Raw genomic sequence first — 21,076 nt, 5'->3', positions numbered from 1 at the left:
CATTTCTGTTTTAGTGAGCTTTGTGTCACTGTGACCAAATAACCTGAGAAGAACAATTTAGAAGAGGAAAAGTTAATTTTGACTCATGGATTCAAAGATTCAGTCCATCATTGGACAACTCCATAGCTCTGGGCCAGAGGTGAGGCAGAACATCATGATGATAAGGCATGGGAGAAGAAAGCAGCTCAGGAAATGACAACCAGGAAGTGGAGCAGGGACGGAGAAAAAGAGAGGAGAGGAGAGATTAGATCCACTCACCAGGGACAAAATATAAATTCCAAGGGCACACCCCCAGTGTTTCCTCCAGCCACATACCACCTGCCTACAGTTATATCCAGTTAATTCATACCAATGGATTAATTCACTGATTGGATTAAGGCTGTCATAATATAATCATTTCACCTCTGAACTTTCTTGTATTGTCTCATGCATGAGCCTTTGTGGGATACCTTGTATCTAATGTATAACAGTCATCTCTCTTTTTGTGTTTCTCCTCCTCTTGTAAGTGTACTACTTATACTGGATTAAAGCCACTCTAGTTAGGTTATCCTGATTATATCTCCAAAGACCAATTTTCCAAAGAAAGTGACATTTACAAATAACTGAAGTTGGGGCTTTCCTAGGGTGTGAATATGTTTTGTCCTTACCAAAACTCTTGTTGAGGCTTGGTCCTCAGTACAATGTCATGAGGCCTAAAAGGTGATTAGATCTTTAGGAGTAATTAATGCTAGTTTTACGACAGTGAGTTCTTGTTCTCATGGGACTGGATTAATCAGTGAGAGAGGGTTGAGAGTTTGTTCTAAGGCAATTTTACTCCAAGTGTTTTGGCCCTTTTCACATACCCACTCATCACTCCTAATGATGCCATCCTGCATGTTATAATGTACCACAATTTGATTGTGTGCTTTCTAACTTTCAGAATCGTTAGTCAAAATGAACATGTTTTCTTTATGAATTCTGTGTTCTTGGGCATTCTGTTATAGCAAAAAAAAAAAATAGATTAAGACAAACTCTTACTGTATCTCAACATGACAGTAGTCACTGTGGTGGTTAATTTTATTCGTTAACTTGACTGGGCTAAGGAATGTCCAGATACTTGGCAAAATATTATTTAAGTATGTCTCAGAGGGTGTTTTAGAAAGAGATTATCACTGGAATTGGTAGATTGAATAAAGATGATTGCCCTCATCATCACCCAATCCATTTAGGGCCTGACCAGAATAGAAAGTTGTAGGGATAGCAAATTTCTTTCCTGTCTGAGTTGAGATGTATGTGTCCTCCTGCCCTTGGATATTAGCACTCCTGGTTGTGAGGCCTTTCAAACTCAGGCTAGGACTTAAACTTTTGGCTTCCTTGTTCTTAGACCTTCAGGCTTAGATCTTGCACATAGCAGATTGTAAGACTTCTTGGCTTCCATAATGGTGTAAGACACGTACTAGAATAAGTCTCTATATATCTTCATCTGTCTTATCTGTTTTATGTATCTGTCATCTGTCTGTATCTCCTGTTGATTTTTTTTCTTTGAAGAGTCTTGGCAAATGTAGCCAGGAAAGTCAGAGGTGGGGTATAAGTGATAGTTTTCTAAGAGAAGAGGTATTATCTCATTTTGTTTGATCTGTTTTTTAGAAGGGAGGAATAACAGTGATATGACATTGATAACAAATTCATTACAAAATGCTTTTGGACTTCATGGCAAGAATAATATGTGTGCAGGAGAGAATAGAACTCCTGAGAGAGACATGGAGTGGAATCCAGAAAGGAAGCAAAAGTTTGAGTCAAGTTGAAGAACGGTGGTGTATAACATTCTGTGTACCAGGCTTGATTTTAATCATTTCAGAAGTCATTATTTATTTATTTATTGGGGGAGGGTGGTTACCAGGGATTGAACTCAGGGGCACTTGACCACTGAGCTATATCCCCAGCCCTATTTTCTATTTTATTTAGAGAAAGGGTCTCACTGAGTTGCTTGGTGCCTTGCTATTGCTGAAGCTGGCTTTGAATTTATGATCCTCCTGCCTCAGCCTCCCAAGCCAGTGGGGTTACAGGCATGTGCCACTGCAACCAGCAAATTATTTAATATTTTTTAAAGAATTTTTTATAGCTTTATTTTATTTGTTTTTATGTGGTGCTGAGGACCAAGCCCAGGGCCTCACACATGCTAGGCAAGCGCTCTACTGCTTAGCCACAACCCCAGCCAACATTATTTAATCTTAATGAGCATCTTTACTTTGCAAAGAAACTGAAGCTCAGATTCACAGTGGTCATTGAGAGAGTCTGATTAGAAACCCAGGATGCCTAACTCAGGGGCCACATTCTCAATTTCTCGGCCCTCTAGGATATTCCAAGATCAGGGTAGCCTTTCATTTTCCTTTTTGTTACTATTTTTGTTACTGTTTTACCTGCAATGAGATAGATGCCCAGAGATCATGGAAGAAAGAGGTGGGGGGGGGGATTGGGAAGAGAGGAAGACTTTAGGTGTCTATCTCTGCCTTTGCAGGGAAGAGGCAAGTCTGAGTCACCTGAAAGCTGAGTGTGCCCAAGCACGAGGACAGTGGCCAAAGGAGTCCTGGGGCATTGCTCACGCAGGATCCTGACTGGATCCTGGTTTTGTTGTGCTCCTGTTCATAGATGCCTGTAACCTTTGTTCAAGTTTCCACATGGAAGCGAAGATCCCAAACTGTGTGGTGCCTCTATGGATTCTGTCTCACTAGCAAGGGTGAGACAGAGACCAGGCATGGTCCCCCCCAGGTTCATAAGCAGCATTGAAGAAGCATTCAGTGTTGGGCAAAATGCTTTCTTTGTGACTCAGGTCAAAAATCAACTAGGTAAAGGGAGAAAAGATGAACTGAGGATGCAGGTAAGAATTTGGAGGGGTGGGTCCCACCTGCAGAAGAGGAAGCAGTTCACCTGATTGCTGCTGCCTTACTTCACTTGCCCTCTTGGCTGGTGGTCAAAGAATATGAGTAGACTGGTTCCTTTCTGTGTATAATTCACTAAATGATTCTCAAATTTTATTTCAAATTTATTTTCACATGTTAACTTAATTTGCAGTTGAGCTTGCTGATACCAGCTTCTTGTTTTTTGCTTTCTGATTTGTTTTCTTTCTCCTGATTTTAGCTTTATTATTCTAACTTATTTCTTTACTCAGGTATCTTTTTCCTTATTAGCACCATTTTATGCTGGATGCCAGGGACTGACTTTGTAGCCTTCACACCCGTTCCATCTATTTGGCAGCCCATTTGTGTTCCCAAGGAAGCCAGTCTAAATTCACCTGGGAAACTCTGCTTTCAGTGTTCAATTCACTGGATGATTTCAGTGGGAGGCACATTGAATGAAAACGGATCAACTATAGTTTGTGGATGTAACCATCCAAATCAAACAAATCATAGTCTGCTCTCTCAATGGAATCCTGGGGTGAAGCTTTTTTTTTTTTCATTTTTATTTTCTGAACTGGGTATTGAACCCAGGGGTGCTTTTACCACTGAATTACATCCCCAACCCTTTTTGTTTTGAGATAGGGCCTCAGTAGGTTGCTGAGGCTGGGTTTGAACTTGTGATCCTACTGCCTCAGCCTCCTGAGTAACTGGGATTATTGGGTGCAGCACTGTACCTGGTACTGTCTTTTTGCTTTTTATTTGGATTAATGATTCATAGTTTTTTATTTCATTAGTTTAAGATAAAAATGTATCAGTAATTGTAATGTGTAGATGAAATAGTGGGACTCTCAGTGTGTGAAGTTTTGTTTGGTAAAGAGACTCTTGTTCTTGTGCCTGGTGGGGAAGTAGGATGCGGGTATGTGTATTGCCACTGGGTGACTTCAAATGAAGTGCAATGGCAAGTGTCTTTTTGTGTTGTTGGCATGCAAACAGTGATAAAGACAGGTGGCAGAGCCCCAGAGTGCACAGGAGGTCTGTATTTGTGTGAACAGGTGGATGGGGTCCCATCACCATAGAAAGTTTATATGCCAGAAGCTCCGATCTTCTTTCTGTATCACTAATCACTGTGGGCTTCATTGGCAATCTTCACATTAATGAAGAAGCTCCTTTATTTGGTTAAAATTTTTTTAATGTAGTAAAATACATAAAATGCAAAATTGACCATTTTAAACTCATTTTAGGTGAATAGTTCAGTGGAATTAAATACATTCTCCTTGCTGTATCATCATTATCATTATTTATCTTCAGAACATTTTTTTTTTTACCCAAGGGAAAATGCATGCCCACTTAATACTGACCTTTCCTTCATGAGCCCCTGTGACAACCATTGTGCTTTCTTTCTCTGAGTTTGGCTGCTCTTGGTACTGCATAGAAGTAGAATGATATGGTATTTGTCATATCATGATTGGCTTATTTCACTCAGCATAATATCTTTCATGTTAGAGAGAGAGAAAATACATTTTATCTATTCACTTAATTTTTATTTTCATCAATCTTATTATATTTCTTTTTCAATTTTTTTGTTTATTTAATACATGTTGTTTGATTTCTACATATTTGTAAATTTTCCTTCAATCATTAATTAGTTTTCTTTCCATTATGATAAGAAGATAGTTTGTATGATACAAAGACACTTTGAATTTTTCAAAATTTATTAATTGTTGTCTTATGACTATGGTCCTGGAAAATGCTACATGTGCATTTGGGAAAAATGTATATGTTGTTTTTGTTGGGCAGAATGTTTTCTATATTCCATTAGGTCTAGTTTGTTGATGATGTTGGCTAGGTCTTCTAATTCATTTTGATTTTGTGTTATTCTGTCCATTACTGAATGTGTGCTACTGAAGTCTCCTACCATTCTTTTGGGTATGTCTAATTTCTGTTCTGTTCAGATTTTCAATTTCTGTTCATTGTCAATGTTTGCTATTTAATTTGAAGCTTTTGATGTTTGCTACCTATGTATCTATTATGATTGTTTTGTCATTTTGGTAAATAGACCATGTTATCATTATATGATATTATTTGTCTCTTGAAACAATTTTTGGCATAATTTGTTTTTGTCTGGTGTTACTAATAACCAATCCTGGCTCTTCTTTGCTCCAAATTGCATAAACTATCTTTTTCTATCCTTTCACATTCAATCTGTACTTGAATCTAAAGTGAGTCCCTTGTAGGGCATATAGTTGAATCCTGTTTTTTTTTTTTAAATCATTATGATAGTCTATAACTTTATATTGATTAACTTAACCAACTTTTATTTAAAGTAATGACTTCTAGCGATGGGTTTATGGTTGCCATTTGTTTTCTCTGTCTTACATGTGTTTTGTTTTAGCAACTTTCATTGTATTTAGTTGAGTATTTGGTTGTACATAGTTTTTATTTCCTTCTTATTTTCTTTTGTGTGAATTCTGTAATTTTTCATGATTATCACGGATATTACATGTAACATCCAAAAGTTAAAAACAATCTACTTTAAACTGATACCAGCTTAATATCAGCACACACAAAACTCCTCATTTATAGTTCTGCTTCCTTTACTTTATATCACTGATGTCACAAACTACATCTTTATGTATTTGGTACCCATCAACATAGGATTATAATTATTATTATTTTTTCAAATCCTATAGAAAAATGAATTGTTGCTAATACAATAATATAATAATATTACTACAGTAATAACTGGTCTTAAATTTATCCATGTCGTCCATAGTCCAGTTGTGCCAGAGCAGTGGAGTGCAGCATGGGAGATATGTGGTTCATTGGGGAAAGCTTGCTAAAGATCTAAGACTGCTCCAAAAAAAAAAAAGAGTTCAATGTCAACAGGCTGACAGCACCTCCGCCCCTCACAGTGCTTTGCCTGCTAGTGCCTCTTCTCTCAGTGTTTTGTTCATTGGTGGCTAGATGGGCAAGTGGTACATATCCTTTCCACAAAGCCTTCTGTTCCATGTCTGTCCCCACTCAGAGAAGGGTTTTGTATATTAGGCTGCAGAAGAGTGACATCATCAGCATTATCTAGCTTAGCCTGTCTGTGTAGCATCCCAAGAAGCAACTGCCCTGGTGTACATGCAAGAAAGTAGCTTTCTACAGATAACACTGGTGTGCTTCAAGTCCCAGTGTGCATAAGAGAAAGCCAGTGCCATTTGAGATGGTATGCATCTGGACTTTCAAGCTCAGTCTTACTATCATTGTTCCCTTAACTTGGCAAGGTATTTTGGGAACAGAAAGGGGGCATTCAGGGACATAGTGTATTATTGTACCTCTTTGCTTTAGGGACAATAAACCTTGTTCTTAGTTTTACTGGGGAACTTGATACTCTTGTATGGCTTTGAGTTACTATCTAGTATCCTTTCATTCCAACTTGAAGGACTCTTCTCAGCATTTTTTGTAGTGCAAGTCTAATGATAATGGGCTCTTTCAGCCATTGTTTATTTGAGAGAATGAGGCAGGAGAATTGAAAGTTCATGTCTAGCATGGCCAAATTAGTGACATCTGACTCAAAATAAAATTCCAAAAGTTCAGTTCAGTGGGGAATTTGCCTAACATGAAAGAGGACCTGTGTTTTATCCTCAGTATTGCCCCCCCACACACAAAAAAGAAAGAAAGAAAGAAAGAAAGAAAGAGAGAGAGAGAAAAGCAAAACGACTTCATCTAATAAGTCCAAACCTATAATTTCAGGAAATTTTGTTCCTTTGAATAGACCAAGTTTTATTATTTCTTTGTGTGTCTTATGATCATTTGTTGAAAATTGAGCATTTAAGAAAATCACTGGTTCCATGCATGAGGAGGCCCTCACTAGCCAGCCTGCTTGAAGGCTTGTGCCTTCTAAGAACTCTTATGCAATAACTTTCCTACCACTTTTCTCTCTTGCCTTCTTCGTATGCCTGTGTGTCACCTTAGGACCTGCGTGTGCCTTTTTTTGCTAAATACTCCTTATATGCAGCTGCTTCCACCAAGTTTGAATTTCCCTGAGAGTCTAACCCTTCTTTTTCTAGGGACCTTGAGCTGTTCTATCATATTCCTCAGTCAGTGGTCTCCCGCCTTGGGCATTGTAGTTTCTATCAGAATGGTTTTCATGAATTGTACCTATTACTTCCAATGGTTTCCCCTATTCTGAGCCACTTCTGGCTCTTTGAGCTCTTGTTGTTTGGTGTTTCAGGGACCAGTTCCTCAAAAAAGAATGCAAATCATTCTTCTCTGCTGTCTCTGGGTTGTGCAAGTAACTGAGAGTCCAGCTGCTTCTTTCCCCAAACTGCAACATAGGGCAGGGACAAGTAAAAATGTAAAACATTTCTTACCATTGGGAATTCAGCTTCTTTTAAAATTTTCATTATTCTCCTGTAAAGTTATTTTAGTGTTTCTAGTTGTTCAATGTTTCTATGAGAGATCAAGGTCCTGGAGTTCACTTGTCTACCATCTCATTGCCATTATTCTCCTTTATTTTAAAAATTATAGTTTTAGTAGCAAATCTGTTGCAAAAGTGCACTTTGTATATTTTAGTATTCTATATTTTTATTTGTCCTTTTTTCATGCTTTTCAACTGGAAACAAAAATATAAATTTCAGTCACTGCTGAATGAAAAGCATCTTTGCTTTGCCCACCTATCATGTGCAAAGAAGGTTTTTGGCCTGCACGTGGTTAATATCACTTTTACAGAGAAATAGTAAGCTGTGCTTAACTGTACATGCTTCCTCCAGATAGCTCTACTCCTCCCATTGAGGGACAGCTCAATCCCTCCAGATGCTGCTGAAGACAGAACATGTTGCCACTTAAGATTTCAAGGGCACTGAAGATGCTCACAGTTACCCAACACTGAAACCCTTCTCTTCCCCAGTTCTTCCCTATCTATGCCCATTTTCATGACCTACACTTACCATTTCTGTCTGGCTTTCCCTGAGGGACATGTGGTTGTGATCTTCACTCAGGGCAAAGTGAGGCCAATTCATGGACTCACTAAATAATCCATATCTCTCTCTCTTTTTTTTAATTCCAGTATTTACAGTGGCATCTATGGCTCGAGTGCTTTACCACTGAGCTACATCCCCAGCCCTTTTTATTTTAAGATAGTCTTGCTAAGTTGCCCAGACAGACTGTAAACTTGTAATCCTTAGGCCACAGCTATATGACCGTTTCTTCTGGGTCATGTTCTCAAACCCCACTGGCACTAACTAGTCTTATCTAGAGGCTGCTGGCAACTGTAGGTCATTAGGGTTGAGAGGTTCTGTTTGGGGTGGCTTCTGAAGCCCTGGCCCATATTTCTTCCCAACAGAGACCTAGAGGGGGGAAAGGCAGGGCTTTCGTAAGCAGGAAAGCCTGGCTCACCACTCTGACAGATTATGAAAGGACCAGGGGCTCAGGGACCTGGACAGGCTCTGAAGGGCTCAGGTGATGAGCCTAGTCTTCAGAGGAGGAAACAGAGAGAAGGCTGGCCTGCACCCCTCTCCCAGGAGGAAGGGCAGCTTACTATCACTTTTATTTAACTGTAGCTGTTTAGAAAAGAGGGTAACCAAAACCTAATTGTGCTCTAGGAGCCAACCCAACTTGAAATTGTAGCAGCTTCAAAGAATTGGTGTATTCCAAATGAAGAAGGATCTCTGTTGTCACCCATTCTTGATTGTTCATTATCTCAGCTTCTGATACTGTATTTAAAATAGGAATCTTCTACTATTTTGTCTTTTGAAGCAAACTCACCTAGCTTGCTCCCAGCAAGACTTTCCTTCAGTCCATCCCTGCAGTCTTCTTGAGGACCAATTTTGCCTTTGTCCCTTCAGCCTGAAAGACTTCCTTAGCTCTGCCTTGCTGTGGGATCCAGACTCCCTTACTTGTTTTGATATTCCAGAATCACTGTAGTGTGTCTCTAATCCACCTGCCTGGAATCAACTTTCTCCTCCTTCTCTTTACAGCCAAGTGCCATCCAGTACCCACTGGTCCCATAGTCACATCATCTCTTTCCATGTCTCAGTGTCCTGCACAGAGATTCCCTTGTCTGAAATGCCCTCTCCTTTCCAATGTTTAAACTGCACTTTACTGAAGTCCTAAGACCTGGAATGGGGAAGGAAGCAGGGCAGCCTCATCCTCTGTGCAATGTGGCCTGACCTCACAGCAAAGGTCATCTGCTGCATTTTAGTCACAGCTCCAGTGCTGTGTTGTGTGTGACCTCTCATCTGCCTCAGACACTAGTGTGGCTTCCCATAACCATGTTCCAACACCCATTTTTATGCCTAGATCATCTCCTCACTGGTCAGCCTTTACTTAATGTTGTAAGTGAAATATTGACTTCATTTCTAGAGGAAAGCTGCTTGCTTTTCTAAAAGCAATGGTTCACTGTGTATAGGGCATATTACAGCTTAATTTCTGGACCATGATAGGGAGCAGTTGATAGACAATATTTCACATTAGTCCTAGTATTAAATCACCAGATTATTGTTGAAATGAAAAGGACAGCTATGTTAACAGAATGATGTCATAAAAGACTGAAAAGCAGTAGATGAGATAAACACGATTAATACATTCAACAAGCAAAATTTTGCAGCTCCTAGGAGTATTGTGGATCACTTATATTCTCTTTGAGCATGTTGGTATTTAAGCTGCACTGATGGGGTTTATATCACTGGGACAGTCAAGCCCTGCCAAAGACATTTCTGGCAGTGATGGACCATATATATGATGGTGGTTCCTATTATAAGGGAGTAATGTGGTAACTGGAGTAGTGCAATGCATTACTCACATGTAAGCAATGAGGCTTGTGTAAATAAACCTTCTGCACTGTCTTATAAAAAGTGTAGCACATATAGTTATGTAAATAGAATAATGCTTAAGAATGATAATTACTGTGTTACTGGATTGTAGAATTACTGTACTATATTTTTTATCATTATTTTAGTGTGTGCTCCTTTTGCTTATATTTTTAAAAGTTTACTGTAAGACCAATTAATTTGCCAGCAGCCTCATACAGCTCCTGCTTATTATGTCTCTTGACTGCATTAAGTGGTCACATTAAGCAATTTTCCTATATCATCTATTTGTGTAAATGGACTCTGTGATGCCTGCGCAATGATGGGATACTCTGTGACACATTTCTCAGAACATTCCCCATCATGTAATGATGAATAATTATGTTATGATACATCATAGTTTTATAATTAGTCTAGTTTAGTAAACTGAGACTTAAAAATCATACCAAAAAATGTGTTGAACAAAGGTCAACCTAACTCTTCATAGTAATAGAAAAGGTGATAGTGGCATGTTTGATTGTCTTTTTCATAAAACATACCAAAATTATATGAGTGAAATTACATTCACTTGGGGGGGGGATTAAATAAAGGTCCTTTAGTAAATTGTAAGCACTAAAGGGCCCAAGGGAGGCATATGGAGAGTTTTAGTTTCAAATTTACTTGTGCATGATTGAACATCTTTGACACATCTTTTAATTCATGTTTTAAAAAGTTATTCGGTGTTTAAAAAAGAAGGTAAAAGAAGGATGTCTTCTTCTGCCTAAATTATTTGTTGCGTGAATTCCTCATTTAGTGCTTTTTTTTTTTTAACATGGTAGGATTTAGCTAGCCATAAACCATGACTGATGATCATGAGCACCAAGGCAAATGTGGAATTGTGGGATTGTAAGTAAAGGTAGGGGGGTGCTGAGAGAACTCAAGCCAAGCAGTAGTGAGCCAGTGCCCAGGAGACCACCTCCCTGATACCTTATTAATATATGGGAGTCAGAAAAACCTTCTAGAAAGACTGTTTAGGAAAACATTTAGTGTTCCTAAACTGCATTTATTTGTAATAAAAATATCCATTTTCTGTCAACATCAGCTTTTTCTTTTTAGTCTCCACCTTATTTTTCTTGCTCAGACCAAGAGAAATTAAGACCTTATTCCTATCTCAGCACAGTTTAAAAATATACCTGCCTTGGTTGCTTGTAAATTAGGGAAATGAACTGTTTTCTGTTAGATGATGGTGAACTCAGCACTCTGCTCAGATTCCCACGTGTCCATCAGCATATGGAAAGCTGGGTCCTGGGGCACCCAGCTCCTGGTGCTTTCCAAAATAAAGTACATATATTACTATTACAGGAAGATAAAACTTCTCTTTCTGCTGCTGTTGTTTCTTCTTTCACAGTGTTCTTCCTTTGCCTCATCCCATGAGCTCTGGATGATGAAAGTGTTTTTATACAGTGGGTAAAACACTATCACATCTTCCCTGTGGGTGGGGGCAGGAAGTAGTTGTCAGAATTGAGATTAAGAGATTAATACACAGTTAGAATCAGAACAGGTCAGGAACTCTGAATTAGATCTTCTGGATTTAAAAAAGAATTTTTTTTTCCTACAAAAAAATCGATCATTGTCTCACTAAATTTATACAGAATTCAAATATGGCAGAAAGGTCTGAGGCACTCAATATCTGAGCATCTATTTCTGCCTCAATCAGGGCACTGCCCAGGAGAGGAAGCTTGGGGACAGCAGTTCTGAGCATTCTTGCTGTCCTTTTTCTCTATTCACTTGTTGTCATCATGGGACCCTGTGGGCACTCCCCTGGTGTCCAGGGCCCTCCCATTGTGTCCCTCTTAGAAACCAGGAATCTGAACAGAGACCCCTCAGGGCCTGTAACCTGTGGAAAGGAGGCACACGTGGCCTGAGGCAGGTTCAAAGACAAGAAAGGCAGAGCAGCAGAAGACAGAGGATGCTAGTTCTGAAGTGAACCTCTGAGCAGTGGACAGTGAATGGAAAATGCCAACCTTTCACTGGAACTTCTACCACTCTAGGAGGGGAGGAAAAGGGAGGTGCTGGGAAATGAAACTGATTGGATTATGTGCATGTATGAATATGTGACAAGGAAGTCCACTATTCTATATAATTCTAATGCACCAATAAAAATTTTAAATAAATAAGAATAAAATACAGCAGTCAAAGTTTTCCCTTAAATTCTTCTCTTAAAAGCCAATATAAAAATGTTTAAGAAAAATAACTCAGGACAGAAATATAATAGAGATTGCACACATTCAGGAATTTATCTGACTCCTAACAAGCCCGACATGTGAAATGTGAAGCAGCTTTTATGTTAGAAGCTATAATTATAAATTGTTAAAATAACCACTTGATCACACTACAGTACGTTTTTATGGGTTTAGCTGAATGCTCGCTTAAGATTTTTCTCTGAAATGTACCCAGAGAAGAGACAGTTGTACAATAAAAGTGAAAAATGGTAAGACCATAACACCATCTTAGAAAGACTTGGTATAGAAGCATTTACCCCAGCACTGTCTTTCCCAATGGTTTACGTTCTGTCCACAGAATCAGCCTGAGGCAAAATAGGATGGGGGCACAGAAATCCCTTTGTCATTTCATCTTCTTAGATATGAGCACTGTTTTCTAATCATGGAGTGTGATGTATTGGTCTCAAATAGGAATAAAGGATGCTGGAATGGAAGCTCCACTAGGAAAGCAGCTGCACCTGCCATGCCTATCGTGGCCCTGCAGCCCACTTGTAATAGTGGGCCACTTCACCTTTTGAATATAAGCTCTGAATATATGCTCTGAGGCTTATTTTTAAAAAGACATGTTCTTTTCCTCTTCTCCCTCTCCCCTTCCCTAACCTGGGTGGCCAGAAACAAGATCACCTTCAGTTATCTGTGTTCCACAGGAAGGAGATGTCTGCCTAGGAATCTAGGAAGTAAATATCTCCCAAATTAAGAAGTGAATCCAAATGTACCTCACCTTTCCCTGGGACCCTCTGTCAGGGCACACCTGGAATGTTAGCCTTTGAATAGCTCCTCTGAAAGCCCTCTGTTTTCCCCTGATGGGTAGAATCACAGCCTCAGGGATTAGAGTCCCCTGTGTTTCTCCTTTGCTAGCAAAGCAATAAAACAACTTTTTCCTTTTTCTCAAAACTATGTTCTCATTATTTAATTGGCATTGGGGACAAGGACTGGGCTTTCAGTTACCTGTCCAGGATGGTCACTATGTGAATATCTGTGGAAGGGTATATGGATTTAAGACCCTAACCACATTTCTGCAAAGACTTCTAAAGATTGAACAGCTTTCAAGAATCAAGTAAATGAAGTTTTTAACATCTTGATAGCCCCTCAGATACTATAGGGCAGAAGCGAAGGGACATTTGGAGACAGACTGGTCATTTTCCTATGACTTCATACATTGTGATTTGCCCAGGAGTTATAAAATGGATTTTCTTAATCTGTATAATTCTTCCTTTTTTTTCCTTCCTTCTCCCCATCCTCCCTCCTTCCCTCTCTCTTTCCTTCCTTCCTTCTTTTCTCCCTCCCTCTTTTCTTATTTTCTCTTTGTTTCTTGAACTGGCATAATAGCTTTTTAAAGATAAGTTTTATTTCATTTTTAATTGACACATGATAATTGTACATATTTGTGAGGCAGAGTGTGATATTTCCATTCATGTATATACACTGTGAAGATCAAAACAAGGTAATTGCTGGGCATGGTAGCACAGGCCTGCAATCCCAGCAGCTTGGGAGGCTGAGGCAGAAGAATAGCAAATCAAAGCCAGCTTTAGCAATTTACTGAGGCCCTAAGCAACTTAGCGACCTTCAGGCTCTTTTTGTAATCCTGGTCTCAAAATCCTTGCTCAGTGTTTAAACTCCCCTGGGTTAAATCGCTAGTACCAAAAAATACAAAACAACAACAAAAAAAACAAGGTAATTGACATATCCATTATTTCCAAAATTTATCATGTCTTTCTGGTAAACCATTCAAAATCCCCTCTTCTGGCTATGTTGAAATCTATATTATTTTCACCATAGTCACCCTATCTTTCAATGGAACACCAGAGTTTATTTTTTTCATCTAAATTTGACTTTGTATTCATGAGCAACCATGCTCACCTCTAGCCCTACTCTCCCTGGCTCAGGTAATCATTATTCTATTCTTAACTTCTAAGAGATCAACTTTTTAAGATTTCACCTATGAGTGAGATTATGCTTTGTTTGTTTCTCTGTGCCTGGTTTATTTGTCTAAATGACCTCCAGGCTCTTCCTTTGTTTATCTGTTTAAGCCTATAGTAACTAGGTGACAACTCAAATTTAAAGTGCCAAGAAAAAAGCCATCTTTATTTGATCAGTAAAACAACCAGATTAACTTAAGATACAGAATTTAAAAAATAGTAATTTTATTTTAACATATTTTTAAGTGTTTCTATGTGTATATACACAAACATTTATGTGTTTTGATTTGTGTGTGTATATATATAGTGTATATACATATATACTATATATAAATGTATATATATACTAATATTTTTATATTGTTATATTACTACTAATATATGTATATTAGTAGTAGATGAACCTTTATTGTATTTATTTATATATGGTGCTGAGAATCAAACCCAGTGCCTCACATATGCTAGGCAAGCACTCTACCACTGAACTACAATCCCAGCCCCAGGCTAAATGTTTTTTCAATGAACTTTCTTTGAATGCAGAACTGGAACCACCACTCAGAAATGACAACAACAACAATAACAACTTCCTCCTCCTCCTCCTTCTCCTTCTCCTTCTCCTCCTTTATTTTTTTTTTTTAATGAAAGGTACCAAACTTGGTGATAGTATGTTCCCCTATAAACACACTGTAGTGTGAGTAAATCTAAGGATTAGTCCTACCGTACTTCGCCTAAACTACTCTACCAAAATCTTACAGTTAATAAGAACATCAGTGCATTTATTTATTTGAATACTTTATTGTAAGCACAATAATGATGTCATTCTCAGAAGCAATGAACTAGCCAAATGAGCAACATGTTGAGAAAGATATAGAGCTGCCCTAGTTCTCTAGAGGTACAAGCATGCCATGAACCTTCCTCTGCCCTGTGATTATTACACAAAGTGTGGAAGTGCAGGGAAAGAATCCTTTGAGTAAGAAAGGTGGAAGGAAGGGCAGTGATGCAGAGCTAGCTGAGTATGGTTCTCATCGAGGTAGCGCTTGTCCTAGGCTCCTTCAGTTTTGAGTCTTTGCCTCTGCATGTTGCACTTGATTTGTCCTTTGTCACGGGTTTCCAAGACCACCTCTGGGTTCAGTGATTCACCAAGAGACTCACAGAATGCAGCTCATGAGTTTTACAACTGTAGGGTACAGACCCTGATCAGCTAGGTGCAAGATCTGGAGAAAACCAGACACTAGCTCCCCAGATTCTTCCCCGAGTGGAGCTGCACAGGAAATGCTCAGATCCTCTAGCAGTGACTTGTGAGGACACACATGAAATGTTGACAATCAGTCTGGGATACCAGGATTTTTATGAAAAGGTCAGTCATGTAGCAACTCTGTGTAGCAAATATGAAACTCAGCATTCTCAGAAACAAAGCAGCTGCTCAACAAAATCCACATTGTTTATCCTGGTGGTTTAGGTAACAGGCCATCACTCTCATCAGTTCTGGGTTTGGCAAGAGACCTCCCCAAATCCAAGTTCCTAGAATCAGCCAGGAGCTAGCCTGACATGTGGCCTTTCGTGCCAACTCAAGGCGGTGATATTGTGTTGCTCTGCACAGGGAGCATGGGCCTTCTCTTTAGGGCCTGATTTCTTATCTTATTTTCTTTATTTTTTTCTACCGTGGAGCTTTATGATGAGATGAACTGGTTCAGTGCCCCTGTTTCTTCTGCCAGCACACCAGAATAAAGGACCTGTGCTGAAATGGACAGAACATACATTCTGAAGCTCAAGCAGCCCTGCTCTTGAGGAGGGAACACATGTGAACACATGAAATGATTTAGACTCAGACTGACAAAGGCCCTTCATTACTTAGTTAAGAAATGGTGATTCACTGGCTGGCTTTTGTAGTGCCCCCAAATAAGAAAGGACCTTGAATCCTTGAGAATGGCACATCTAGAAATGAATTTGTATAAAGTCGCTTTGATTCAGCTTGGTCTATAAGGAGGACAAGGAACCTGCACCAGAGAGAATGACTAAGACTAGAAATGGCCCTGTTAGCCCTGACTTTGAGTCAATGCACAAATATCTGTTAGGCAAGGACTCTTTAAAATGGTGAGTGTTGCTGGGCGCCGTAGCATATGCCCGTCTTCCCAGCAGCTTGGGAGGAGATTCAGGCAGGACGATTACAAATTCAAACCCAGCCTCAGCAATTTAGTGATACTCTGTCTCAAAATTCAAAAAAAAAAAAAAAAGGGGGGGGGGACTGGGAATGTGGCTCAGTGGTTAAGGGCCCCTGGGTTTAATCCCAGTACCAAAAGAAAAGAAAAAAGAATGGTCATTGTTGGTAACAAGCACGTACCATGGTTCTTTTACTCCTTTCAGTCCAGCACATATGATTTAATTTGAAGAATTTCTGATGCAGATATTCCCTGACTTTATAACAGTTCCACTTAGGACTTTCAAAATGGTTCAAAAGCTGTGTGCATTCAGTAGAAACTGTACTTTGAATTTTGAACTTTGATTTTCCCCCCAGAATATTATATTGATCCAGTACTCTTCACAGTGCTGGGCAATGGCAGTGAGATGCAGTTCAGTCATTCGTGCATCTCATGGGGAACAAATAGATACTCACTCGTCAGTATCCTGAATTGATATACTGTTTTTTAGGTTAGGTGTATTAAATGCCTTTTTGGGTCGCCATTTTTTCAATGTACAGTGGATTCATTGGGAGTATAGCCCCATTGTAAGTCAAGGAACATCTATCCTGCAGCAAAGCCATTGAATGCCTTCCATTTGCTTGAACTGAACTGGTCATGGATAGAATTTAAATCACCTGGGAAATAAGACAGATGTAATCAGTGGTGACAAGTTCATGGCATGCATGGCACCATCAGGATATATGTACCTTGTGAGGTGCTGGGGATATGAGTATAATGGATCAGGGCCCTGAGAAGGGCCTCGATGATCATAGACATTCTCCAAACCCACCCCAGACTGATCCAGGTGGTAAGTAAAATAATTTCATACATTTAGACTATTTTAATACTAACCTAAATGCAAAATCATGATACTTAAGGTCAATGGCATTTATCAATGAGAAAGTTTTCTAAATTTTGTCAAAATATCCTATTTTACATGTTACTATATTCAATACATAGAGGAAGCTAATGGGAAAATGCTATTGTCTGAATTGTTAAAATGCCCTCAAAATTGTATGGACATACAGTTCAATGCTTCGTTTAATTCTGAGCAAACAGTTTCTTCAAGTTGCCCATAAGATGTGCACACACTATTAAACACTCATTAAGGCATTTTATTCCACAATGCTAAATACACTTATTTTATTCTTTTCCATAACTTTTCAAATATGGGGACTTAATTCATTATTTTTCAGAAAATGTATTTATGGCCATATATTAAGCTACATGCACTTATATTTGTAACATATCTAGTATTGTTTTCAATACAAATACATTATTTTAAATATACAGTCTTGATGCCACTGGAAATATTTTTTCTGGCTTTTTCTTTATTTACAACCTCTTTGCAAACAAACATTATATTTCCAAATATCTGATAAAATGTTCCTTCTGATTGGGAAGGGAGTAGTACTGAGAAACCTGAGCTATTCACATTCTGCTGAGTAAGAGAAACCTGTCTTCTTTCTTGGTTTAATATTCCCAGCAGGAGGTAAAACTAAGCAGTAAAAGCCTGCAACTTAATATTGAGTTTTAGAAATGCTTTATTTCAACAATATTCTAATGATGCAGTTCTTCAAACAACATGAATGATAAGAACAGATCAATCCAGAGGCTTTTAAGACCCTTTTTTCTATATCCACATTGGCCCTAGATTTTTATTATTCCAGGGCCAGGGAATGTGGCTTCCTGTGTTTCTGTTGCTATACTTGAAGATTAGTAAAAGGGATTAGGGGGTGAACTACTTTCTAAAAGCAAGCCTTTGAGAGTAGTATGTGTATAGCTGGTTTAATGGTGCTTGTGAAATTTAAACAATCCTGGAAATAAGGGACCTTGGGCAATGGTTATTAATACAAGGACTAGGGAGAGGGGATCACATCTGCTTAAACACTAGCACGTTTTGCATATTAACAAAGTGAACAAGGCATTGATCATTGATGAGGAGATAGCATCTCACAGATATTTTATCCCTTTTTTCTGGTTTCTCCCAGGGCTTTCCAGGAAACACAAACTCAGACAGCGTGGTGCATTACAGACTTCAGCCTCCCTTGGAAGCCAGGTTCTTGCGTTTCCTGCCTTTAGCCTGGAACTCCAAGGGCAGGATTGGCATGCGGATTGAAGTGTATGGATGTGCATACAGTAAGTATTCTTATCCCTGCCTGAAATCAGAATCAGAGTGACATATTGTAAAACCTACACTGAAACTGGAAGCAACTCTTCATGCCTTACACTGCTGTTGGAGTAGAATTTTTTTTTTTTTTAAACAAAAAGCTTCCATAAGGAACCTGGCTTCCAAAGGAGGACTTGAATGGAGCTTTATTTACCTTTAGATTTTCAGAGGTTAGCCAGATAATTGCTTCAAAGTCAGCACTTTAAAAAAAGTAATGATGTTCAAATCAACAACAGTAATTTACTGTGACTGATGGTGCTGTTTCTGATGCTGAGATGGCCCTTCGTATGGGACACATGGTGGCTGCTAGGTGCAATTGTCCTGTTTTCCTTCCACTTTTTTGTTTGCTTCCCAGTGGAACCTTGTTTTGTACAGTGCCTGCAACTTAATTTAATTTTAGCTTGGAAATGTCATTTGGGTATTACGTTTTCCCTCTTTTCTCAACTGATGATAAAAGTAGTGAAATATGCAGCCAAGGAAAGCACAGACTACAAGCATTCAGTGAAATAGAGGTGTGAGTTAATCATATTGTTGCAATTTTGATATTTCTTAAATTAACATAAAAGAAAAAAAATAACAAAATATTGTCTAGAAAACTGGGGACTAAGCCAGTGACTTGGTTTTCTGTCAGGTTGGCCTTCCACACCCCATGCCCAAACTATTACATATTGGATCTACATTTAAGAACAGATTCACGTATTTCTTCCAAATTTGATTCTCATAATTGCTATACTATACATGTAGTTGTTTCTTTATCCCCTTATTATATAAAAATTTATTGGACACTGACTTCTTGAGAGAACTATGCCTAGTGCAGGGTGTGAGAGATGATTCTAAAATTCTTTATTTGCTTTGTCTAACAAGAAGTTATAAAATCACATAAAAAAGTGAAGGAATATTCATGGATAGTGAGATCGGCACTGTGGAGGGTGCTGGTATTAGTCAGCTTTCCATTACTGTGACAAAAGACCTGAAATAATCAAACTGAGAAGAAGAAATCTTTTTCTGGCTCACAGGTTCAGAGATTTAGTCCATGGTCACTTGGCCCCCAATGCTTTGGGACTGTCGAAGCACACTGCATAATGTCAAGGAGTGTGTGGTATCACATGGCTATTTACCTCATGGTGGCTGGGAAGCAAAAAGAGAAAGGAGAGCCCTGAGGTTGCAATATCCCCTTTCAAGGGCACATCCCAAATGGACTAACTTCTTCCTACTAAGCCCCATCTCTCAAAGGTCCTACCACTTCCCAAAAGTGCCAAGCTGGGGACAAAGACTTTAACATATGGGCCTTGGTATAACATTCCAGATGCAAAGTATAGTCAGTGCTCATGGCAACACGAAGCATGGGAGCAGGAATTTATGGGTTCTTTTAGTGCAGGGGGCAATGGCATTGTGATACAGAGGGAGTTATTGAACACTATCCTCTCCACTTTGGGAACCTCACACACAATGAGTGATTTCAGAAGACTCATCCAAAGAGCTCCTTCCCAGGGTGAATCATTGTGTTAGTCTTGGCTTCATTTCTGCTTCCTGGTAGCATCACATACAGGTCCCTCTTTCCATTTGGTTTTCTAACTCTTCCATTGCTTTCCATATTTTCTGGAAGCATTTAATGCAGATTCTGTTACTATCCAGGTCTTTTCCTTCTTGCCATTGTCATTTCCTTCCTTCCAGTGTCTCCTGGACTTACCAAGGTACTCCCTGCTGAAGTGTCTGAGACGCTTCCATGAAAGTGGCCACTTCCTTCTCCCATTAGTTTGGAAATGGATTCAGGTTAACTGATTTGAAAGCATAACATGCTTTTTGATGGGAATTTACCATTACCTTGATGGTCTTCAAGAGGAGGTCTTACTCTAGTCTCTTGTATTAAACATTCATAGCAGAAAGACCAAAGTTGTGAGCCTTATCCCTGGAAAGACTGCAGCTATCATTGCACCTGTGTGCACCCCTGAGATCAGCAAAAGGAACTGTTCACCACAAAAAGCTCCTACTGTAAAAAATACAAGTGTTAACAATCACTACAGTTTGTAAAACAGCCACAGTACATCCTTGATTAGTAGTGGTTTTGCCTTGTCTTTTTTTTTTTTTAATAGTCACATAACATTTCTTGTTTTGTGACTTTTTTTTTTTAGAGAGGGGGGGCGATTTTTTAATATTTATTTTTTTAGTTCTTGATGGACACAACATCTTTGTTTGTATGTGGTGCTGAGGATCGAACCCGGGCCGCACGCATGCCAGGAGAGCGCGCTACCCCTTGAGCCACATCCCCAGCCCTTGCCTTGTCTTGTTTTTATTAGTAGTAAGAATAATTACTCAAACATAAAACTTTGCATTCTTATTTTGACAATAATTTAATACAATACAGTTTATAACCAAAAGTGATAGTTATTTTCTTTTCAATTTGTATTTCCACTGCTGTTTGTATTGCAAATAACATCCAAATTGCTTTTCTTGGCACATAATGACTCTTATATGCAAATTCTCTTTTCAGTTTCATTTCTTTAAATTCCACTTGCAATGCTATTCATTATTCCTTTAAACATTGTATGTTTTCAGGGTTTCCTGGCTTGACATATGCTTTGCCTACCTAAAAGGCCCTTTTACCATTTTAAAACCAAGGATGAGGTGGTGGAGGGGTGGCAGTGCTGTTCTTAGAGTCCCCTCCCTGGCAGCACCATCTGTCTAATTTCAGCATTCTCTGCAGACTTGTCCCCACCCTTGTATTTCACTCTTAAAAGTTCTCTCTTGCATTTGTTATCCACTTTCATAAGGTTTTAATAACATTAACATATGATCTAAGAACTCCAAATCCACATCCTCTGCGATGCTGGGCTTTGAAGCCCAACTCTCCCAGGTCTTTAGCAAGGTTGATCATC

At 39.0% G+C, this 21,076-nt stretch overlaps 1 protein-coding gene across 2 annotated transcripts in view; it reads left to right on the top strand.

Moving 5' to 3' along the window:
* The window catches only part of LOC144251349 (contactin-associated protein-like 3), a 172,368-nt gene that overhangs the window by 36,108 nt on the left and 115,184 nt on the right, over window positions 1-21,076 (top strand). For both annotated transcript variants that reach the window (XM_077794338.1, XM_077794339.1), the window contains one exon: window positions 18,022-18,169. In XM_077794338.1, the coding sequence (XP_077650464.1) occupies window positions 18,022-18,169 (148 nt within the window). The remainder of the gene's footprint in view (window positions 1-18,021; window positions 18,170-21,076) is intronic.

This window comes from Urocitellus parryii (assembly GCF_045843805.1).
Source record: "Urocitellus parryii isolate mUroPar1 chromosome 13 unlocalized genomic scaffold, mUroPar1.hap1 SUPER_13_unloc_12, whole genome shotgun sequence".
Taxonomy (NCBI): Eukaryota; Metazoa; Chordata; class Mammalia; order Rodentia; family Sciuridae; genus Urocitellus; species Urocitellus parryii.
This window is presented reverse-complemented; position numbering and strand designations above follow the sequence as displayed.